This window comes from Eptesicus fuscus, chromosome 13 (assembly GCF_027574615.1).
Source record: "Eptesicus fuscus isolate TK198812 chromosome 13, DD_ASM_mEF_20220401, whole genome shotgun sequence".
NCBI lineage: Eukaryota > Metazoa > Chordata > Mammalia > Chiroptera > Vespertilionidae > Eptesicus > Eptesicus fuscus.
The window spans coordinates 42,309,602-42,331,224 of NC_072485.1; the positions used below are offsets into that span (position 1 = coordinate 42,309,602).

Genomic DNA, 21,623 nt, shown 5'->3' on the forward strand with positions numbered 1-21,623 from the left:
CCACCAGGCCCTATGTTGTATCCCTTGCCCTGCCTAGGCACCAGTTCCTACAAGATGTTCTCTGCGGCCTCCCAGCCCTTGGACCCTGATGGGACCATCTTCCGGCTTCGCTTCACAGCCATGCTAGGGTGGCTCATCACTTTCCCTGCGTTCGGTTTCTTCTTCTGCATCATCTGGTCCCTGATGTTCCACTTTGAGTACACGGTGGCCACTGACTGTGGGGTGAGTGCCATGCTCCCCAGCACTGGGCCAGGGCCAGGTTGGGAGATGGAGATAAGGGAAAAATCAGAGAGTAGGTGAGAAGGTGGAGGGTTAGAGAGAGGGGAAAGAGATAAAAGGCTGGTGGGGGCAAGTCAGAGTTATGGGGGTTTGAGGGAGAGACTCAGAAAGTAAGAGTCACAGTCCTCCAAGAGTAGAAGAGGATTATAGGGAGTGCAAGGGAGCAAGAGGGAAAGGGTGAAGGGAAGAGGGTGGGAATAGGTAAGAGAGATCATGAGAGGGAGAAGGAGAGTGAAGAAAGACCAGACTGAAAGGGAATCCAGGACTGAAGAAGTAAGATGAGGCCAGGAGCTAGAAGTAACAGCTATAGCTAAGACTGGGGGCCTGACCTAAGAGGACCCCAAGCCTTGCTATGGGATATTCTAGCTTGGATTCTATGTCTGGCCTCCCTGTATCCACTCAGAGCTCTGCCAGCTAGAAACCTAGGTGGACTTCCTGCCTCCAGGAGCAGTCCACCAGGCCTTTGTTGAGGACCTAGGAGTAGAGGTTCTGTGTCAGGGGCATTGAATTGAACATGGACTTGCCCTTAGCATTTCATTCATACAGGAAATAGTCCTAGACCCAGTCACTACACGGTGAGATAGGACTCCTTTTGTGATAAAAGGGAAGACAGGGATAGCAGGGCCCAGAGGAAGCACATAACCTAGCTTGGACACTGGGGAAGACTTCCTTCCTTGAGGGGGCATTGTTGCTGTGGGGTGAAGAAGAATCTTTGTGAATGCCAGGCTGACAACTTTGGGGGTGGAGGGATGGGGCTGATAACTTGATTTTATCCAGAAGGCAATGGGAAGCTTTGGAAAGATTTTACACAGGAAAGAGGAAGGGGGGAAAGAAAAAAAGAAAAAAAAAAAACAGGAAAGGGACATGATCATTTTTGTGGTTGAGAAGACCAATCTGCCCCTGAAAGGATGGCAGGCGACAAGAGTAGGGAGACCAGTGAGGAGGCTAGTACAATAGCTCATGCTACTGGGAGATGAGAGCTAAGATGGGGACTGTAAGGATAAACAGGAGGGATGGAGTCTAGAGAATAGAAAGTGGAAATGACAGGAGTGGGAGTTTTTGACCAGTTGGCAAGCGGCATGGTGCAGTAAGGTAAATAGGAAAGTGATTCATAATTTCAGGAAACTTTTATCTGAGGCCAGAAATATGAATCTCTAATGATAAAAAGTGAGATGCTAAGACAGGGAATATTTTGGGCACCCTCCCTTTATAATCATGTGCATTTCTGCCCTGTTGCTCTGCCACAGATCCACTAAGCTATTTCCTCCAGACCAAAGGGTTTCTATTCTTGGGGGAAGGGGTTATGTTCCCATCTCTCAGTACCCTTAGCTCTGGGCTCATGGTGAGGTTTGAGGTGAACTGTGTACCTGGTTTCTGATAGCTTCTGATGTTGCTTGTTGCTGGCATAGTTGGTGAGTGGGTATCTTGTGTGTGTGGTGTATATGAGTATCTGTACTTGATTGTGTGTGTGTGTGTGTGTGTGTGTGTGTGTGTGTGTGTGTGTGTGTGTCTGAGAGAGAGAGAGAAAGAGAGAGAGAGAGATGAGAGAGGCAATTCCTGCTCTTAGAACTCTGTCCTCATCCCTAGTCTGGGTAGAGTTTGTAAGGACAGGACTGGCAGCCACAGGGCCCTAATTCTCTCTTCCTCCTCAGGTGTCTCCCCAGCTCTGCCATCTCTACTCTTGACCTGTTTCCCAGCATTGGCCGGGGATGTGAGCCCTTAAATGCACTGGGCTCTTCCATTCAAGCTTTAGAGGCTGGTCCTGTCCCTCTTAAATAGCTGAGATTGTGGCAGGAGTTTTCAGAATGAATATTCTAGGAAGTGAAGGCAACACTCCCACTCACCCTACTCAGAGGACCTACTCAGAGAGGCAGAAAAGTCAAGTAAGGAGGCTTGGAGATCTCAGAAGTGTCTGGTGAAGGACTCCCACCTCTCCCTCATATGTAGGCCATCTCATGATTAATAGTTACATAGTAGCTCACCACCTATTTGCAGGCTTTTCAGAGAAGTTTGTCTTCTGAAAGCCATTCCTTGTATTAGATACTGTAGATGCTTTGCATACATTATATTTAATATTCACAATCACCCTGTAAGGTAGGTAGTAGTATCCCTATTTTGTCAATGAGGAAATTGAAGCTCAGAGAGGTGAAGTGGCTTGCTCAATGTTATCCTACTAATGAAGGCAGAGCTGGGCTGCAGACCCAGGTTTGTATGTCTCTGAAGCCTCCATGCTGCCCCTTCACTGAATAACCAGAGTGAATATCTGAGCCTGGTCTCAAGCTATGGTATCTCTAGCCCTGGCCTTGAGAGCAGCACCCTCTCTCTGAGAGCTTTGCACTTAGTTTCCTCTGACAGTGCTGATGGGAATCCGTCTCCTTTTCTGCGAAGGCTATGAAGCCCCTGGCTGGTGCTTCTCTAGACCCATCCCTGCCCTGTGAGCTGCCTCCATCATGCGTGCCTGACTAGCGGCTTTGGAGACCCAGTCAATGTCTCCATTGGGAAAAAGGAAGGGATCTTGCGAAACTCCATCTCTGAAGACTGGTCTCACCATAATCGCAGCAGGGTCATTCCCTCTCTGGGCTCTGGCACTGCTCTGGCCCTTATTGAAAGTCTAAAAAAAGTCCATGAAAAGTGTGGGCAACAGACTGATAGGTTCCAGAGTCCTGGAATCTTTTAGAAATGCAGATTTTTAGATTCCAGACCTTCTGCATTCTCACACAGTCCCCAGTGAGTTATATCCATATTGAAGTTTCAGAAGCAACTCCAGGCCCTCGAGTCCAAGAGAGCCTCCTGGCTTTCTTGTCCCCATAGAAGCTACTGTTACTCATCTCCCACTCTGTCACCCTCCCATTTCAACACAGAAATCCTTGCAGTTGTGTATTATCTCCTCCTCCTTCCTCAACTTGAAAAAATTATGCTCTAATTCCTTAAGGAATGAGGAAACCCATTTTTGAGAAAGATGGATGGGAGAGATGTACAAGATCAGGGTAACTACCACAGGTTAGGAGCATCATGCTCTTAAACATGATCAGGGTTGGGGTTCCCTTCTGGGCAGCTCCCCCAGTATCTCACAGTATCTCTACCACTTAGGCACACCTGCCCAGAAAACAGTCAGGGGAACAGTTCAGTTGGGCAGTGAATCCAGCACTGTCCCAAGGAAGCTCAGATGGTCTCTGACCCATCCCTGTCATGGGACTGAATCTGGGGTCCCGGGTTCATGGAACCTCTCAGGGCCTTTCGCTACTGGCTCAGTGTCTCTGAACCTGTCTACAGCTTTCCCAGTCATGTGTAGGTTCCATGTATAGGGAGATGGAGGTCACATATGCCCCTGCACAAGCACTTTGGGGAGCTGGGACCTGAAAAGGGAGGTCTCCAAGGAGAGCTCTGTGGGTACCTGAAGGAGGCCTTTCTGGAGCACAGCCTTCTGAGGGCCAGGTTGATTAGATGGAGAGAAGGATCTCCAGGTGGGTGGGTGTGGCAAGGGCCAGTGCCCACATGGGTCACAACTCTCTAGGTGCCCAATTACCTGCCTTCGGTGAGCTCTGCCATTGGTGGGGAGGTGCCCCAGCGCTACGTGTGGCGCTTCTGCATCGGCCTGCACTCGGCACCCCGCTTCATGGTGGCCTTCGCCTACTGGAACCACTACCTCAGCTGCAACTCCCCGTGTCCTAGCTACCAACTGCTTTGCCGGCTCAACTTCATCCTCAACATCATCGAGAACCTCGCGCTGCTAGTGCTCACCTATGTCTCCTCTTCCGAGGACTTCAGTGGGTGACCTGAGGAGGGAAGGAGAGTGGGGAAGGAAGGGTTCTGGGAGGGGATGCCCCTGCCCCTCCCTTACTCCGACCTTCGGATGTAGGGTTTGGGTGCTTCCTGCAATGAGCGCTCCCAACCCTCCTCTCTCCCTCCAGCTATCCACGAAAACGCTTTCATTGTGTTCATCGCAGCATCCCTCAGTCACATGCTCCTCACCTGTATTATCTGGCGGCTGACCAAGAAGCACACAGTAAGTCAGGAGGTACAGTCTACACCTAGGGTAGTCCTGGGGCTCCAGGCGCACAGAGGACAATCAAGGAGACCTGTCCTCTGCATGCGGTTAATGGTGAGATGGGAACTGGAGTTCTAATTGGAATCTTGGCTGAGGATAAGGGGAGGGTAACTGGTCAGAATTGGGTAGTATGGGAGACTGGAGAAGAGAGGAGATTGAGGCTCCAAATGGAGGTAGAATGAGGGGCATGGGTTAGGAAGACATGTCAGGGTCTGTGGTCTGTAATAATTACAATTGCCCCCCCCCCACACACACACACACTCACACACACACATACACCCTTTTTCTTCCCAGTATCTGGAGGTGTTGGATTGGTTGGTTGACTCCGAGTAACTTTCATAGTCCATCTTCCCAAAGTGGGAGGGGCAGGGACACCACTGCTCCTTGGCCCCATTATACCCCAAATGCAGGGATGTCAACATGCCCATCATTCCTGCTGCCCCTGCCTGTGCCCCCTTCCATGACCAAGGTTGGGGAGACCGGTCCTTAGGAGTTGGGGTTAACAGGGGAGGCCACTGACACATATCCAACAAGCTGCAGAGTCATCAGACAGCCTATCTTATAGGATCAGAAGTCCTACAACTGGAAACAGCGGCTCTTCGTCATCAACTTCGTCTCCTTCTTCACGGCGCTGGCTGTCTACTTTCGGCACAACATGTATTGTGAGGCTGGAGGTGAGACCAGACTAGGACCCATAGACGGTCACAGGACAATTGTGTTTCCTATAGTATGCAATACGGTGGTGTGCTCCCTGTGTAGTGCTGTAGTGGTGGTGACTTATCAAGAGGCCCCAGGTCAGGGGGGAGGTGGGGACAGGAGGCTCACCATGCCCTTCCTTGTATCCTCAAAACAGTGTACACCATCTTTGCCATCCTGGAATACACTGTTGTCCTAACCAACATGGCATTCCACATGACAGCCTGGTGGGACTTCGGGAACAAGGAGCTTCTCATTACCTCCCTGCCTGAGGAAAAGCGGTTCTAAACCCTTCTCTCCTGCAGAGGAGGCCCACTGCTCAGAAACTAGAAACGAGATAACCACTCTGGCCTTCCCTACCTTCTGTGTCCTCTCTGGGCCCTACTGAAGTGGGGGAGGGAAGAAGGAGGAAGGGCACAGGACATGGCTTTACCCAGCTCTACGGCATCTCCTTTTCCCCACACCATGTGAAGGCACAGGACCTTCAAGCAGCATCACCCTTACTGAGAAGCCCCAAGAAGCTGAGTTGGCAGGAGAGCTCCATCTGGTGCTAAAAAAAGCCCTGAGATTCATAACCACCATCTGGTTCTTGGCCTTAACATAGCCACCTCTCATTGAGGTCAGGGACCACTGAGCAGTGGCTGCCACCTGAAAACCACAGCCATTGTCTTCCTGTGGTCATTCACTTGGCTCATGTCTCTAATAATCTTCTCTGCATACCCTGCCCAGATGGTCTAGTCCTGACTTCATCTCTGATGATGGGGGTGGGCAGGCTGCATGATTTCCAAGGGCTCTGCCAGTCCGTGCTTCTGATATCACCTTGTGGAGGTGGTGATCTGTACCCGAAGGCTGACTGCTCCAGAAAAAGCACTGGCACAGCATATATTTCTCTTCCCTTCTGAAATCTCTGGCTTACAGACTCATCCTCCTTGGCAAAAGTGTGGGGTGGAAGGGCCAGAGGCAGATTCCAACCCCAACTGGTGCCCCTTCCCCAACCTCCCTCCTATCCCAGGCTCTGAGCTCTTTAGATTGTACATTTTATTTCAAAGGAAAATAAATTTTTTTGCCAACAGTCTGGGCTAGGCTTGCTTGTCTTTGGGCTTATCTCTAATGGAACTGAGGTGAGGACAAGCTCCAAGGAGGGAGGGAATAAATCCATGGTAGGTTATGATTCCACATGGTGCCCCACTACCTCCTAAGGCCTGGAGTCTCCTGTGGCTGACCTAAGCCCCAATTTTGGTGAGCAGAAGTAACTGAGCTATCCTTGTAATGGGTCCAGGCCTGGAAGCTGATACCTGGGAGTCTTGGGTGGAGGTAAAGGCTTGAGTTCTAGCCCCAACTGCCAGTAAAGATCTTTCCCTTTGGGGATGTAAACAGCTCAGATGCAAGACCACTGAGAACACCTGCCTGCAGGGTGATGGCTCTCTACCTCTCTCTGAGCCTATCCTTTGCATCCCAGTCTACTATAGAATCTGTGGCTGGGCCCCATAGCAAGACTGGCCCCTCTAAGGGAGCCCAGAGCTTTGTTAGAGAAATTGGGTGGTGGGGGGGCCACAATGAAGCCTATTGTCTTCTGTCCCCTCTTACAGGAAACAAAAGGCTCCCAGTCTCTGGGGAGCCCTAGCCCATGCCTGTCCCCTGCCCAACCCCCAATGTTCTGCACACAGGGAGGAGCCGGGGCCACTGGAGACAGGAGGTTTTATTGATGCTGATGGGGGTAGGAGCCTGAGGGGTGGGGTGGGGGCTGAGTCAGTCAGCAATGCATAAGGCCTGGGCACATGGAGACAAGTTAGGGCACATTCATCTTCTCAGGATTTTGTGGTTCCTTCATTGGGGAAGGGAGAGCATCTTGAGGGGGGGAGCAATTCGAAGAGCAGCAAGGGAGAGGTTAGGGATGGCTAAGAGCTCCTAACCTGAGAGAAGGCACCACAATAGGCAGCAACATCTGTGTAGAAAGCTGGATCAACTGGTCAGTAGGGAAAAATGGGGGAGGGGGGTGGGGGCACTGGGTTGGCTTCTTGGGGAAGGGTCCAACCTTGGCCTGGGTGAGCTCTCAAGAATATCTGGTATTCCCAAGCAGATTGGGACCCAAAGCCCCTTTCCCCATGGGCCTCCTTAAGGAAAACAGGCATTCAGGGAGCCCCCTGGCAAGGGGTGCCAGAATTAGTCTTTAAGGCACAAGGCACAGCTGGGGGCAGACAAGGCGCCAAGGCACAACTGGTGGGGGGGGCAGGGGCAGCCTCCAAGCTGAGTGCCAGGGTCACAAGAGGACACAGGACCGCCCACGCTTGATCGGTGTGGGGTTGAGCACAGCCCGGACAGCCTCAGCAAACACTTCCTTGACGCCATCCTGCTGCAGGGCCGAGCACTCGAGGTAGCGCACAGCATGGATCTGCTTGGCCAGTGCCTGGCCTTGCTGCGGTGTGATGGGCGCCTGGCCCTGCTCCTTGAGGCGCCGCAAGGTGTCAGGCTGGGCTCTCAGGTCCTTCTTGGTGCCTACCAGGAGGATGGGCACATCAGGGCAGTGGTGGCACACCTCCGGATGCCACTTGTGCCGCACATTCTCATAGGAGGGTGGACTGGCGATGGAGAAACAGATGACAAAGACGTTGGTCTGAGGGTAGGAGAGAGTGCGGAGGCGGTCGTACTCCTCCTGGCCCGCTGTGTCCCACAGGTTCAGGTTCACCGTGCGCCCATCAACTGCGCTCTGGGCGCTGTAATTGTCGAACACTGTGGGGATGTATTCCTTGGGGAAGGCGTTAGTTGTGTAGCAGATGAGCAGGCATGTCTTGCCCACAGCCCCATCGCCCACCACCACACACTTTATGCTCTGCATTGTGGGTGCAGCTGCTGCAGTGGAGGCACTGCCTCCTTCCCCTTCTGGGCCCCTCTGGATGCAATGACCTATGAACAGAGGAGAGGGACACTTGGTCAGGACACTCTTGGAACGAAAGAATGGGGGCACACAGAGGGAAATGACCTTCTGTTTTCTTAACCTGACACCATCTTATAATCCTATCAGGACAGACCTCCGAGACAGATACACAATAAAGAGAGGCCCTGAGATCATGCAAAGATGCTCAGATGTAAGGAGGCTGGCGCTACAGTATGTAAATCTATTATGTGGAGCACATAAATTCTGGTGTCAGATCAACTAAGGTCAAATCCTAGTTTTGCTATTTTCTAGCTGTGTGACCCTGGACCAATTACTTATTAGTTGGTAATTCGTGGGCTTGTTTTCTTATGTGTAAAATGGGAATAAAATAATACCTACTTCATTGGATTATTAAGAGGATTATATAAGGTAACACAGTAAAACATTTAGAACAGTGCCTTCAATAAGTATTAGCTACTTTTATTTTTCCTCCAGTCAGTATAGACACAAAAGGACGGTGTACAGGTGGAGGGATCAACCTACTGACCCTCTACTAGGTATGGATCCCTCCCATTATGTACACTGGAGAGGGGTTCTGGCACAGGGCGCTGTCCGTCACTCTGAGATGCAGCCATGTGTGGGAACCTCTCCCAACTCAGGGCCAGCCCAGCCCAGCGCACTGTTTCAACTCCAAACCCCATATCTTGGCTACTGAGTACAACCCAAAAGGTGCAATAAGAAATCTGCTGAGTGCCCTAACTGGTTTGGCTCAGTGGATAGAGCATCGGCCTGCGGACTGAAGGGTCCCAGGTTCGATTCCGGTCAAGGGCATGTACCTTGGTTGCGGGCACATCCCCGGTAGGGGGTGTGCAGGAGGCAGCTGATCGATGTTTTTCTCTCATCTATGTTTCTAGCTCTCTATCCCTCTCCCTTCCTCTCTGTAAAAAATCAATAAAATGTATATATATAAAAAAAAAAGAAATCTGCTGAGTAAGGAGCACAATTCTCTAGACAGCTGCCCTATCAAAATCCAGGGTGCCCTGGGGAGGGAAAAGGGGGGTGAGCTAATCCCATTATTTCTGTAAGCATAATAAACCCTATTTGGCCACACATACCCAGGTTGGCAACTCAGTGCAGGGGAACATGGGAGATTGAGCCAAGGCTGGGATCTAGTGGGAATCTGAGTATGTAATGATGAATGAAGCAAAGGGGTGGCTCTAGACATCAGCATCTTCTCTTGAGGTCCTTGGTGGGGTGAGGCAGATCCTCCAAGCCCACCCAAGAGGGATGAACGGAAGAATAAAACAAAACCTTGATTTCCCCCTTACTTTTCTGTCACTTTTTTGAGACCATGGCACGTACCTCTGAAGAATTTCAGGGGCTTCCAGACTCTTGGGTAGAGAACACAGTGCCATTAAAGCTCTATCACTGAGAACACATGCTGGAGTCAGATTGGCCAGGGATTCTACTCACAGCTCCACCAACTAGTCATGTATGATCTTGGGCAACATATTAAGTTTCCTGAGCTTCAATTTTCTCATCTGCAAAATGGGGGAAATCTTGCCTATTGTGTTACAATTGTTCAGAGTATGAAATGAGCAAATGTATAGAAAGTGTTTGGCCTGAGGCATGGCACATAGGAAGTACCAAATAAATGGGCTGCTATAATTATTAGTGAGGTATGAAAGAAAGAGTTCCAGCTCCAACCATTATCCTCATTCCCTTTGCAGCTCATGGGGCCTCAGGGTGAGGAACTGCTCTTCTGAGTTCTGGAAAGAACAGAGCTTCCGGAAACCCTGTGATTATTTATACTGCTGTGGCAAAGGTTCTCCTCTCATTGGCTACTTCCTCTTGGCCATGAGGGACTTTTGCTGGCCAGTATGTGACTTCCTTTCCCCGACTCTCACAACCAGGTCCCTGCATCCTAGGAGGGGAGAGCCAATTTCATTTCATTTATTTATTTATTAGAGAGTGGGGCATGGAGAGAGAAACATTGAGTAAGAGGAAAACACTGATTGGTTGACTCTTGCACACGCCCCAACCAGGCTAGGGATTGAACCTGCAACCTGGGTATGTGTCCTGACTGGGAATCGAACCTGAGACTTTTGGTGCACAGGACATTTCTCCAACCAACTGAACCACATTGGCCAGGGCTGGACAGTCTGTTTAGACACACCCAGATATCCAAGTATCCCTTGCTCCATGCAAGCACCATCACCACTGGCCCATTTTTCTCCATTTCGCTTTATATAGACTGCAAAACTGCACCCTAGTCTGAAAACCCCTTAACTCTCAGACTGACCTCTCAAATACTGGTTCAGAAGTCTCAAAAATCAAATTGTAGATAAGAGGGAAATCCCATTGGGAGACAAAAAGGAACTCTGGTGGTGTGGGACCTGCACAGGACCCAGAACTTAATCCCAGCTTCCTCCTAGGCTCCAGCTTCCCCCAGGACCAGCTGGGAGGGAAATGGTTTCATTCTATGAGGTTGTCTCTGGTTCCCATGAAAACATTTCTATCTTATTTGTATGAATAAGTATCTGTGTCCAACTTCAGGACAGATGATAGAGAGTCTCAGGAAATGGGTCCAGGTAGGAGTTAAGGATCCTATAGGGCAGTGGAACCTCAGGCTGGAAGTCAAGAGACTGAATTTCTAACCCCAGCTCTGTTCTGCTGCTGACTCACTGAAACCAAGCATGAGGCACTTACCCTCCCTGGGCCTCAGTTTCCCAGTCCATGAAATGGAGAGAAAACTGCCTGTGACAAGGTCAGTAGGTAGATGAAATGAGACACAAAGAGCCCTGGGAGCAGGGGATAGAATGATGGGGGTAGGAAAGGCAGGGGGTGGTGTGGGGGTGGGGTTGGGGCTGAGTCAGTCAGCAAATGCATAAGGCCTGCATACATGGGGGCAAGTTAAGACACATTCTTCTAGGATTCCGTGGCTCCTCCCTTGGGGAAAGGAGAGAGCATGTCGTAGGGGTTGGTGCTGTTACTTATGTCCCCTGAATTACCTGAGAGACCTTAGCATTTTGAGAGAACTCCTGGGCCTGTAAATCTTCAGTTCTACACAGAGTAGGGGCATGGGTGTGGTAGTATGTCTGGGAACTCCTCCCCCACAGGCCCAGCACTGGGTTGGCCCGGGCAGGAAGGCAAGAAGGGAGCTCTGACAGCAGTCACAAGGCCCAGGAGACTGGAAGTTCAGTGGCTCCAGGCTGCTCTCTAGGGAGGTGGTTATCAACCCACGATCAGTAAATCAGCCCTCAAAGGAGTGGGGAGGGAGAGGGCAGCAGCTTCCGGACTGGCAAGGGAACAGGACTGACACCGGAAAAGGATCATGAGTGAGGTAGTGTCCAGAAACAAGCAGAGCAGAGGCAGTGTGGTACAGGGCAGAGAAGCAAATTCCGGAATGTGACCTCTTGGGTTCACCTGCTGACTCTGTCCTTTGATAAAAAGCCCTCACAAGGTACAACCCTTTATAGATCACGTGGCATTGTTATTTGATCCTTATAACAACCCATTGGTACTATGTCTATTTACAGATAAGGAAACAAACTCATAGTTAAAGTAACTCAGGGTCACACAGCCAGTTAGCTTGGGAGTCAGGACACAAACCCGTTTTGCCATCCAAAGTTTGTGTTTTCCTCAATGCATCATATAGCCTCCACATTACCCCTTACTAGCCAACTTCGTGACCCTGAGCCAGTCAGTCACTTCCCTTCCCGGAGCCTCCGTTTCTTTAACAGTACAGTAGGAATGACAATACTTGCCTTCCTTGACTCAAAGGGCAGCAGTGCTTTGTGAATTGGAAAGTTGTGCACACAGAAGCAAAGCCTCTCATCCCAATAGGCAGGAAGCACTGAATACGTAGGTGTCTGAGTGGTGGCATCAGTCTAGTACTTTATCCCAGAGTGTATCCCCTCTCACAGGACAAATGTTTACTTGGAAATCCTATAACCTGTACTGGGTCAAATAGGTTCCCACAGCCCATTTAAGGAGGGTGGGGTCTAACCTGTGCCACATAGGAAGAAGGAACAGTTAATGCTGCAGGAGGCCAAATAAGAGTGGCCTGCTTGAGGTTAGGGTTAACTGTGACTTACTAGATGACTTTTATAAAAAGAACTTTTGGACCGACCCTGCTGGTGTAGCTCAGTGGTTGAGTGTCAACCTATGAACCAGGAGATCACGATTCGATTCCTGGTCAGGGCACATGCCCGGGTTACGGGCTCGATCCCCAGTAGGGGGCGTGCAGGAGGCAGCCGATCAATGATTCCCTCTCATCATTGATGTTTCTATCTCCCTCTCCCTTCCTCTCTGAAATCAATAAAAACTAAAAGAACTTTTATTTACTAAGTAAATTAATGATTGCAGATCTGTATATTCTTAGCCAAATTACAATGGCTTTTTATTCCTAACTTAATTAAGAGCATGCCTAGTCTCTCATCCTGGCATTCAGAGTTCTTCATACTCTGGTAGGGATTTTAGAGTTAGCTAGATCTGAGTTTAAATCCTAGTTCTGCCACTTATGAGCTAAGTAATAAAACCAACCTCATAAGGTGTTATAAGGATTAAATGCATTAATGTACAATATATGTGTAAATGTAGGTACTCTGCAAATGTGAGTCCCCAGCTTCCTGCTCCAGAGGGGTCGTCACAGTCCTCTTAAACAAGCCAGGACGATTGTTGCCTCTGAACTGTTACTCTTGTTCTTCCATCTGCTGCCATTCCCTCTTGCCTCTAGAATCTTCCTGACTCCTCAAGGCCTAGCTTAAACCTCAGAGCTTCAGAGTCCCATGGGGCTACTGACTTCTCCTTTCTTTGAACTTCCATAGCATGGCCAACCTTTTAACCCTTCTTTGGCTCCTTGTGATTTTCCTTCCCCAATAGTCATACATAAGTTTCCTAGTTTGTGGATGCCCTCCCCAACCCCATACTGGATCTTGAGCATCCCTCTTCTACAGAAAAACTAAGCACAGGGTTGAGAACACAAGAGTGTGCAACCACTGCCTTCTGATCTGCTTGCTTCTGCCCCATTACTGAGATCTGGACAGTTGCCTCAAAAGCCCAGAATTGAACTAACACTCCCACGGCCAACACTGCAATACTGAATCTTTTTGGACAGCAGTGGCAGCCAAACACTTTGACTGGGATAGGCAAAAATCTCTCTTTCCAGTACCAGCTTGACCTGACTTCAGCAGGGAGCCCATCCAGGGGAGCACAGCCCATGGGGACCTAACTCTGAGTATGGTTCCTGGAGCCCAGCTTGTACCCAGTGGGACCTTGTCTTAGGGTGTGCCTCAGGCAGACCCAGAAGTGGGGAGGGAAAGGAAGCAGAGGATTGCCTGATTGCCAGATCTCTGTGGCCGTTAGAGCAGGGGAAGTGTCCCAATTGGGAGTGGGGGAGGGGTGGGCCCTAAGAGATGGGGGAGTGTGAAGGCAATGGGAACCAACTTACCACAGCCTTTTAACCTACCTCCTTGACAGGGGGCTCCCCTTCTGCAGCCCTCACTGAAACTCATTCTACTTAATCCAGCTCTGGGCTTTCTGATCCTGAACTCTGGCCACACCATCCTGATTCTCCAAAGCAGTCTCCACATTCTCTTTCCCAAAACACACCAAACAGCCAGCAGTATTCCCTTTCCTCATGGGAATCCAGCATTCTTCCCCTCTTCCATCCCCCAATCCCCAATGGGCAGCTCAGAAGTCCTCAGTTGCCTAAGGAACCCCACCCCTTTGGTTCTCCAGGACCAAGCACCATTGTCATCTCCTCCAGGAAAGTTTTGGCAAATCACCCAGGTCACAAGTGACTTATCCCATCCAAGGTCTGGTCCCTGTTTCTCTCACAGGCACATTGTATCTTGCAAGACATGGAGGCTGTTCTGAATCTTATCTAGACTGGGAGGACCTAGAGGGCAAGGTCCTGGGGATCTGTCTCCTTAGGCTGAACACAGTCAATAACTGAACTCACTTGTACTTCATGTCTTTGCACATGGGAGTTCCTCCTCCAGAAATTCTGCTCGCCCCTGTCTGATCCTCCCAGCCTTTCAGGGCCCAGATCTGTTCCCATCTTCTCCCCCTTTCCTGTCCTAGCTTCCCCAGCACTGTCCCTCCTGTTCATTGCACTGAACTAACTAGATGCCTCATGAGGAGGGAAATTGTTCTTTTGCTTACTTCCAGAAGTCCAGCAGAGTTCTGAGCAAAAGCTGCAGACTGACACATATCTCCTCCTCCATCAATGCAAACTTTGATTCTGGGAACAAGGAAGAGTCATAGGCCCAGGAGACACGAGACATGGGCAATCAACTTCCTCCTCCCACTGAAGAGCACAATTTCGGGTATCAAACACATATAGGCTAGACTGCCCTGTCTTCTACTGGAAGAGGGAGAGGGGTGAAGCAGGCACAGCAAGGCTAGAGGTGATGAGGAAGATGGGTAGGAAAAGTGTTCCTGATAAGGCTAAGGATTGCGGGTATTTGAAGACCTGTGGTCAAGGGTTAAGCAAGGTCAGGGTCAGTGTTGAAAATGGCTTCAGAAGCTCGAGAGTCTGATAGTTTGTTTGTTTGGAAGGATGGAGAGGTGATACGAAGAGGCTCAAAAAGGCTGCAGCTGGCTGCAGCTGGGCGGGGAGGAGGAAGCTGGGGGAGACATGAGATCATTTTGGGGCTGGGACTAGGCCAAGGGCTGAGTTTCTCTCTTTCTTCCCCTTCTCCCCATCAGCAGGGAACTAGACCCAAGAGAGCCTAGTTCCCAGCCTTAAACACACACACACACACACACACACACACACACACACACACACACACACACACACACAAAACACCCCATGCTAGAGAACTCTCCACCTCTTGCCATTCTCCACCCTTCAGCCTCTGCAGAGCTTCCTGCACTGCAGCAGGTAGGGTAAGAGGATTAGTTGACTCTACCCACTAGGGCCTAGAGAGGAGGAAGAAGCAAGACAGCTGTAGTTGGGAAAGCTATGGTGAGGATAGGACCCTTTCACTAAGTCTGAGTTCCCTTCTTTCACCATCCCTAGCACCTGAGGTGCTCCATAAAGGGTGAGCCCCAGGGCCAGGAGAGCTTTGCTTGGGGGAGCTAAGGAGGCCATCCCCTCCCCCACCAAGCAGCACAGAGGAAGGCTGAACACTTGCTTCCTCCTCCCTTCCCCCTAGCAGCTCAGGAGTCCCAGGGCCCCACGAAAGGCCTGTGAAGTGGCACTTCCTTTGCCTTTGCTCATTTCACACGGTGCTGTACAGAAGCACCATCCTCCCAATCCTACCTCCTACCCCCGAAAATACCCACAGAGAGACCCAGGGCCACACTGTCCCTTCAGCCCCGCCCCAGGCCTAAGGGGGTTTCCACAAGGGAAAAAAACATCAGGGAGGAAACTCCGGCATCTATTTTCCACAGTCAGTGGGGCAGAGCTAGAGCAGGGCACAGGGTACTCCCTCATCTTGCTGTCCTCTCGCAAAATCCCCCACACTCTCTGCCCTCTTCTCATCTCTCAAACTATAACAATCCTTGGACTTTGGGGAAAGGGGCCACAGTTCCTATCCCTCGGACACCACTCAGATCAAGGCCGGCATGAGACAGGAGGGCTCACAGTGGAGGCCAGTGCTATGAAGAGCCTCTTGGTTGAAGGAGAGTCAGAGTTATCAGTATTCTCTATGCTCTGTGGAGGCATTGATAGGCAACTCCATGTTGAAGCTGAGTCACGAGAGACAAAGTTGGGAGCAAATCTAGGACAAGGGCCTGGATCTCCTAATACAGCCTGATGTTACTTCCATAAAGGAGATTATTTTACTCAGGCCTGGGAATGAGCCTATCATCTCTCTGACCTCATTCAGGAAGATCCTACCACGGTTTATCCCTTCAGGAAAAGGCCAAAGGGGTCAGGTTGAAGTTTGAGCCCTTTTTGCTTCTAAATTCTCAAGCTTTTATACCTAGTCTATACTGGGGTGTCCATGATTTAGAACTAACATTATTAGACAGACAGCCATCCTGGCCCTGCCCTAACTGAGAAACTCCTCCTTCAGCTTCTAGCTCCTGGGGAGATGCCCTCCCCCCATGACATGAGGACAAAAGAGGAAGCTGGACTCTGGACAGGAAAACCAATCTGTTCTGGGGAGGTGGCCCAGGCTTTGTCTTTGGTTTCCCTCCTCAGAGACCCCTACAAGCCTCACCACTAATGGGTCTACACTGTGCATGGAGGGAGGGATCTTCAGTCTGGGTCCTGGCCCCCATCTTCTTCCCAAACGCCCATCTACCCCCATTCAAATATCTTCCCAACTGTCTTACTATAGCCACAACCTCTCATATCTTCCTGCTCACGACCCCCTAAAAGCTCACATCAGCTACCTCATTTGCCCTCACATCTTGCCAGAAACAACTCTCAGATCCTAGATTCCCAACCAGGATTTGTGACAATCTCAGAACGGCCACTTCCTTTCATTTCAGGACCTTGACCTTCTTTCTTTAGCCAAAACCTCAATGAGCAGCCTCCTAGGTTGCAGGCACCTCCCCTCCTCTCTTGATATTTTCCCATTTAGATCCCTATGACCCTGATCATATTTTTTTCAGCAATGACTTTCTTGCAATTAGCTCAAACCTTCAGTGGGACCAGATCTCGCCTGGGAGAAACCCTGTCTTATCCATCCTATCTTCAACCCTCAGAGACCTGTGGGTTTTAGTTATGCAGGATCCTAAAATAAAGTATTGGGTTGCAGGCCAGGAGTCAGGACTCCTGGGTGGTTTTTTACTGAGTGGTGATGCTGGGAAAATGCCTTGCAAGAACATCCTTCCCCAAGAAGGGGTTTTATGTATGTCCCTGAGATTTCCTCTGGGGCCAAACCCCATATACCTCCCAGAAATGAGAGTAGGAGAGACTGGTGGGTAGAAGAAGGGACAACTCATGGGAGAGGGGCAACTGTGAGAATGGAAGAGATTAGAATGGAAACAGCCTTTAAATCTAAAGGTGCTTGGGAATCCCAAAAGTATAGCACTTGCTCCCCTCCATTTCTTTCTTTCTCTCTCTCTCTTTCTTTTTTTCCCCTAGTGGAGATAAATAGAGTAAAATGAGGGAGGCAGCGAGAAGCAAGATCTCATAACATGCATCCCAAAGGCTTGAGGAAAGAGTTCTAGAATGGGGTCAGTCCTGAGTCTAACTTCAGTCCAATCTAGACTGAAGTTAGACTCAGGAGAAAGACAGGGAGTAGGGTCCTATCTAGGGTGAAAGGGGGAATACTAAAGGATGCCTGAAAGCAGAGGAGCGGGGTCAGCAGACTGCAGAGGGCTTCCTGTCACCAAGGCCCTGACATAGTCCAGGCCGTGGGGTATCCAGCCTGGGCAGGACCCGGATGGAAGAAAGGGCAGATACTTTGCCTCACACCCCTCTTCTTCTCCTGAACTGGCACTAAAACATTAAAACTGAAGTCAGACTAGCTATAGTCTTCTCTCCAGAATCTTGCCTTTGCCCCTTCCCTTCCCCATCTGCCACACATAGTTGACCTGGTCGCATTCTCTCCAACACCATTGTTGGAACCAGTAAGTATTGGAGTTAGGGACCTTTGGGCTGTCCCCCACCCTCCAGGCTTGGCCTCATGATTAAGCACCCAAGGGCCTGGGTGATTTTGATTTCCCACGGCCTCTTTCACTAGTCTTATTCCTGCCACTCTACCCTGACTGCTACCACCTGCTTCCTCCTACCTAACCACAACCTCACTCACTACAGGTTCCCTTCATTCTGCTGGCTTTCTCTGCTCTGGGCCCTCTCAAGGCTGAGGGCAGTTATTTTGTCTCAAAGAGATAAAAATGTAGACACACAGACACTTGCGCGCGCGCGCGCGCGCGCACACACACACACACACACACACACACACACACACACACTCAGAGGTTTTCCAGCCCTTTAAGCATCTGTCACTAGGTGGTTGCAGCCTGCATCTCTGAGCTGGGGAGGTTTCAAAAGGCTCTCAAACTCACCAAAGATCTGACCCCAGAGCTGGAGATAAGCGGCTGAAGGGATCGAGAAGGATGAGGAAAGATGGAGGAAGCAAGAGTGTGGAGCCAGAAGCTGGCCAAGGAAGGGAAGGGTATAGGCTGCAGGGGGCAGAGATGGACAGAAGGGCAGGGTAAGTGAGAGGCCAGGGCCTTGGCATGACTGTGTGTTGGGGAAAATAAAATGAAGAAGATGGGAGAAGCGGGTAATGGAGGGTTCGTGGGTAGTCTAAAGAAAGAATGGAGGAAGACAGAGCGAGGATGTACAGAATTCAGGGACTAACAGTGAGGGGTGGTTGCGGATAGGGGGAGACTAGGAGGTGGTTCCCAAGCATTTCCCAGGGCCAGAGCCCTTGCTTCCTCCCAGAAGCCCTATCATTCTCTCCATCTTCTGAAATTAGTGCTGCTCTGTGATGCCATCTTGTCAAAGACTATCAGTGCCTCTGGATGAGAGTCCTTCCACTTCCAGTCACAGGACAAGACCTCCCTCAGTTTACCCACAAAGGAGCAAGGCCAGGCACCAGTCGGCCAGGCCGGCGGATGTTTGCTAACTAGAGACCTGTTGCTTGCTTCCAGGGATGAAGAGGTTTGACCTCAGGAAAAGAAAACAACAAACGATACAGAGAGAAGGACTGTGGTCAGCGCCACCCCCACCCCCCCTTCTCTCGGGCGCAGGGGACCGCTGGCTGCAGCCGGAGAGCCGGGTCCGAGTTGGCGGCGATCCTCCGGGCAGGGAGCTCTTCCTCTGCAGTGGAGGCTTCAGAGGCCAGACACCGCCCCCCTCGCAAGTGTCACAACTGCCGCAGCAGTGGGAGCGCCATCTCCAGCCCAGGGGGCACCCTCCTCTCACACACTTCGGGACACCCCCACCAACTTCTGCGGGCACCCCACTTTCTGAGTCCCACATCCCCGCTCTAAGCTCTCCCCACTTCAGAGACTTTTCTCGCGGAGCGGCAGCCTTCCGATCTCAGGGGTCCCCCGCAGCTCCCGGGAGCCGGTGCAGCCCCCACCATACAGGAACCCACCCTCCCGGGGCCACCGCCGGCTCGCGGGGACCGGGTGCCCGCCCCGCCCGGCGGCCGCGCCCGCCCAACTTGCAGCGATCCCAGAGCCTCCCGCCCGCGGCCTCCCGCAAGCAAACTTCCTGGGCCCGCGCCCGCGCCCACTCCCGGGCCGGCAGGGCTCCCCACCCCCGACCCCCAGCCCGCCGGCCCGCGCCGGGCCTCACCTGGTGCCCTCCCCGCCGCGGGGGAGCTGGGGGCGGCGGCAGCGGCTGGCGGCTCGAGAAGGAAGTGAGAGCGGGAGGCCGGAGGAAGTGGGGGGGGCGGGCCGGGCGGCCGGGGCGGGGCGGGGCGCGGGGGCGGGCCGAGGCGGGGCCCCGTCGCACCAGGAAGTCCGCAGGCCGGTGGCCCCCACCCTCGGTCTCCCCTCCACTGGTCTCTCCCCTGCCGGGTCCTGGGGCTCCCCCACCCCTCTGCCTCTGTGTCCCTTAAGGTCAGGCCTCCCGTCTCCTCCTAGCCGTCCCCCGCCTCCCCCCCACCCCCATAGAGGCCCTAACCTAGGCTCTAGGCTTCTGCCCCCTCCCCGTATCTCGCCCCCACCCGCCGCGGGAAGATGCTGAGAACAGGCGCCCCTAGGCCTGGTGCCTTCAGTCAAGTGCAGGGGTCGAGCGATGGTCAAGTCTCGGGCTACAGCGGGTCAAGCTGGGCATTCCCCACCCCGGCCCCGAGCTCCAAGGGGGTGCGGAGTGGTGCAGAGGTGGTGATTCAGCAGTGGGAAGGCCCCAGACCCCTGGGGAGGCTGCGGACATGGGGTGAGGGTGGGGGTGGGGAGGGGAGCTGGCGTCAGCACCCGGGGAAAGACAAGATCAGCAGAGGCGCAGGCGGAGCCGTGGGCCCCCAAAACAGGATGTCGCGTCGTCGTTCCGCACCCGACCGTTCGGCGCGCCCGGGCTCTGGGGAGGGGGCGGGGCGGGCCGAGGACGTGGGGCTCCCCTGGCCCCCTCTTCTCACGGAGGCGCGCAACTGCTTGGGGCTGAAGGACCGCACCCAGGCCTGAAATCCCCGCCCGGGCCCAGAGGACGGGCGGGTGGGCGGACTCGTGGGCGCCCTCTGCTGCTTCTGCTCCCAGGCGTTGTGCGTGGAGCTCTGACTTGAGAAGGGACATCCTTGGTTCAAAAACAACTTTCTGAGTGCCTACCACGTGCAAGTTGCTGTATAGGAAAACCGAGAGGCGCTTGCGACAGGCTCACTGTCTCCAAGAGAAGGATAAATTTAAAGAATGAATAGCTTATCCTTTCTCAGCCTCAATTCTGTCTTCGGAATAACCTCTTCTTCATCCTGTAGTTGTGAAGATAACATGAGAATGGATGTAAAAGGCCTTCTGTCAATGCCTAGCTTAAAGGAAATGAGAATGAGTTCCCTAAACACAATGTGCCTGCCCATATCTTTGGGTCTTTGCGCATCCTACTCCCCCTGACTTTTCTGTCTTGACTGCTAGGGGAAATAGACGCGTCTTTCACAATCTGGCCCTAATGTTCCCTGCCTGGCTGCCATTCTTACCCTTCCCACAATGCGTGCACACACACACACCACCACCACCTCTGCCATGCACTTAATAGTCTCTCCTAATGCTGTTCCAGTGGAAATATAATGTGTACCATAAATGTAATTTAAAATTTTCTAGTAATGACATTTTTTAACTTAAAAGAAACAGATACAATTAATTTTAATAATATATTTTACTTAGCCCAACTTATCCAAAATATTATAATTCAACATGTAATCAATATAAAAATTATTGGTTATAAATGAATAGGATATTTTACATTCTTTTTAAAAAATAAGTTTTATTCATTTTAGAAGAGAGAGAGAGAAAGAGAGAGAGAAACATTGGTGAGAGGGAGACATTAATTGGCTGCCTCCTGCACACCCCTACTGGGGATCCAGCCCGCAACCTGGGCATGTGCCCTGACTGGGAATCAAACCAGGGACCGGTTGGTTCATGGGTGGAGGCTCAACCATTGAACCATACCCACAGGCTCTTTTTGTTTGGTATTAAGTCTTTGAAATCTGGTGTGTTTTATACCTAACAGTACATCTGAATTTTGGCTAGACACATTTCAAGTGCTCAACAGTACATATAGCTAGTGAGTATGGCACAATGAAGTTAGAGCCCCTATCAGATTCAGGCTGGTAAATGACTGAGTAGATTAATTCATCCTCCATGCTGCTTTTAGGGAAGCTTCACTTGCCCCCCACCCCAGGCAGAGTTTGGATCTCTCTTCCCCCCTCCCCAGAGCACTTGGGACCCAGCTCCTCTCTAGAGGAATGGAGAGCTGGAAACGCAAGGGAAAAACCTGGTTCCCCTCATAACCTACTGGAAGCACATGGCTGGTGGTTGGCATTAATGATGAAGAAAGGACTGTGAGTTTCATAAAAGACAGGGTTCAGTGGAGGACCACATCGTACAATGACTTCTATGAGCCATTAAAAACTATGTCCCTCGCCGAGACCGGTTTGGCTCAGTGGATAGAGCGTCGGCCTGCGGACTGAGGGGTCCCAGGTTCGATTCCGGTCAAGGGCATGTACCTTGGTTGCGGGCACATCCCCAGTGGGGGTTGTGCAGGAGGCAGCTGATCGATGTTTCTCTATCATCGATGTTTCTGGCTCTCTATCCCTCTCTCTTCCTCTCTGTAAAAAATCAATAAAATATATTTAAAAAAAAAAAAAAAAA

The 21,623-nt window shown here is 51.4% G+C and overlaps 2 protein-coding genes across 17 annotated transcripts in view; one reads left to right on the forward strand and one right to left on the reverse strand.

The window, feature by feature from the left end:
* PGAP2 (post-GPI attachment to proteins 2) overlaps positions 1–8,276 on the forward strand; it is a 20,611-nt gene extending 12,335 nt beyond the window's left edge. For 7 of the 14 annotated variants that reach the window (XM_054724666.1, XM_028158167.2, XM_054724665.1 and 4 more), the window contains 4 exons: positions 3,794–4,046; positions 4,191–4,297; positions 4,893–5,001; positions 5,181–6,095. In XM_054724666.1, the coding sequence (XP_054580641.1) occupies positions 3,794–4,046; positions 4,191–4,297; positions 4,893–5,001; positions 5,181–5,311 (600 nt within the window). In that variant the 3' untranslated portion in view covers positions 5,312–6,095. Of the gene's footprint in view, positions 1–37; positions 223–1,931; positions 2,163–3,793; positions 4,047–4,190; positions 4,298–4,892; positions 5,002–5,180; positions 6,096–8,045 lie in introns of those variants that run through there. The other 7 variants (XM_054724667.1, XM_054724668.1, XM_054724676.1 and 4 more) reach the window with 6 other exon arrangements.
* RHOG (ras homolog family member G) lies at positions 6,705–19,205 on the reverse strand. 3 transcript variants are annotated; one of them, XM_054724678.1, is made up of 3 exons: positions 19,117–19,187; positions 9,014–9,143; positions 6,705–7,927 (listed from the first exon to the last, which is right to left on the reverse strand). In XM_054724678.1, exon 3 carries the CDS (start codon positions 7,857–7,859, stop codon positions 7,284–7,286), a length of 576 nt encoding a protein of 191 aa, XP_054580653.1. In that variant the 5' UTR covers positions 7,860–7,927; positions 9,014–9,143; positions 19,117–19,187; the 3' UTR covers positions 6,705–7,283. The 3 variants fall into 3 exon arrangements, with proteins under 3 accessions (XP_054580653.1, XP_054580652.1, XP_028013974.1); XM_054724677.1 differs by lacking the exon at positions 9,014–9,143 and having other exon boundaries at positions 19,117–19,205; XM_028158173.2 differs by lacking the exons at positions 9,014–9,143; positions 19,117–19,187 and adding an exon at positions 14,067–14,145.
* Between the last annotated feature and the right edge of the window lie 2,418 nt (positions 19,206–21,623).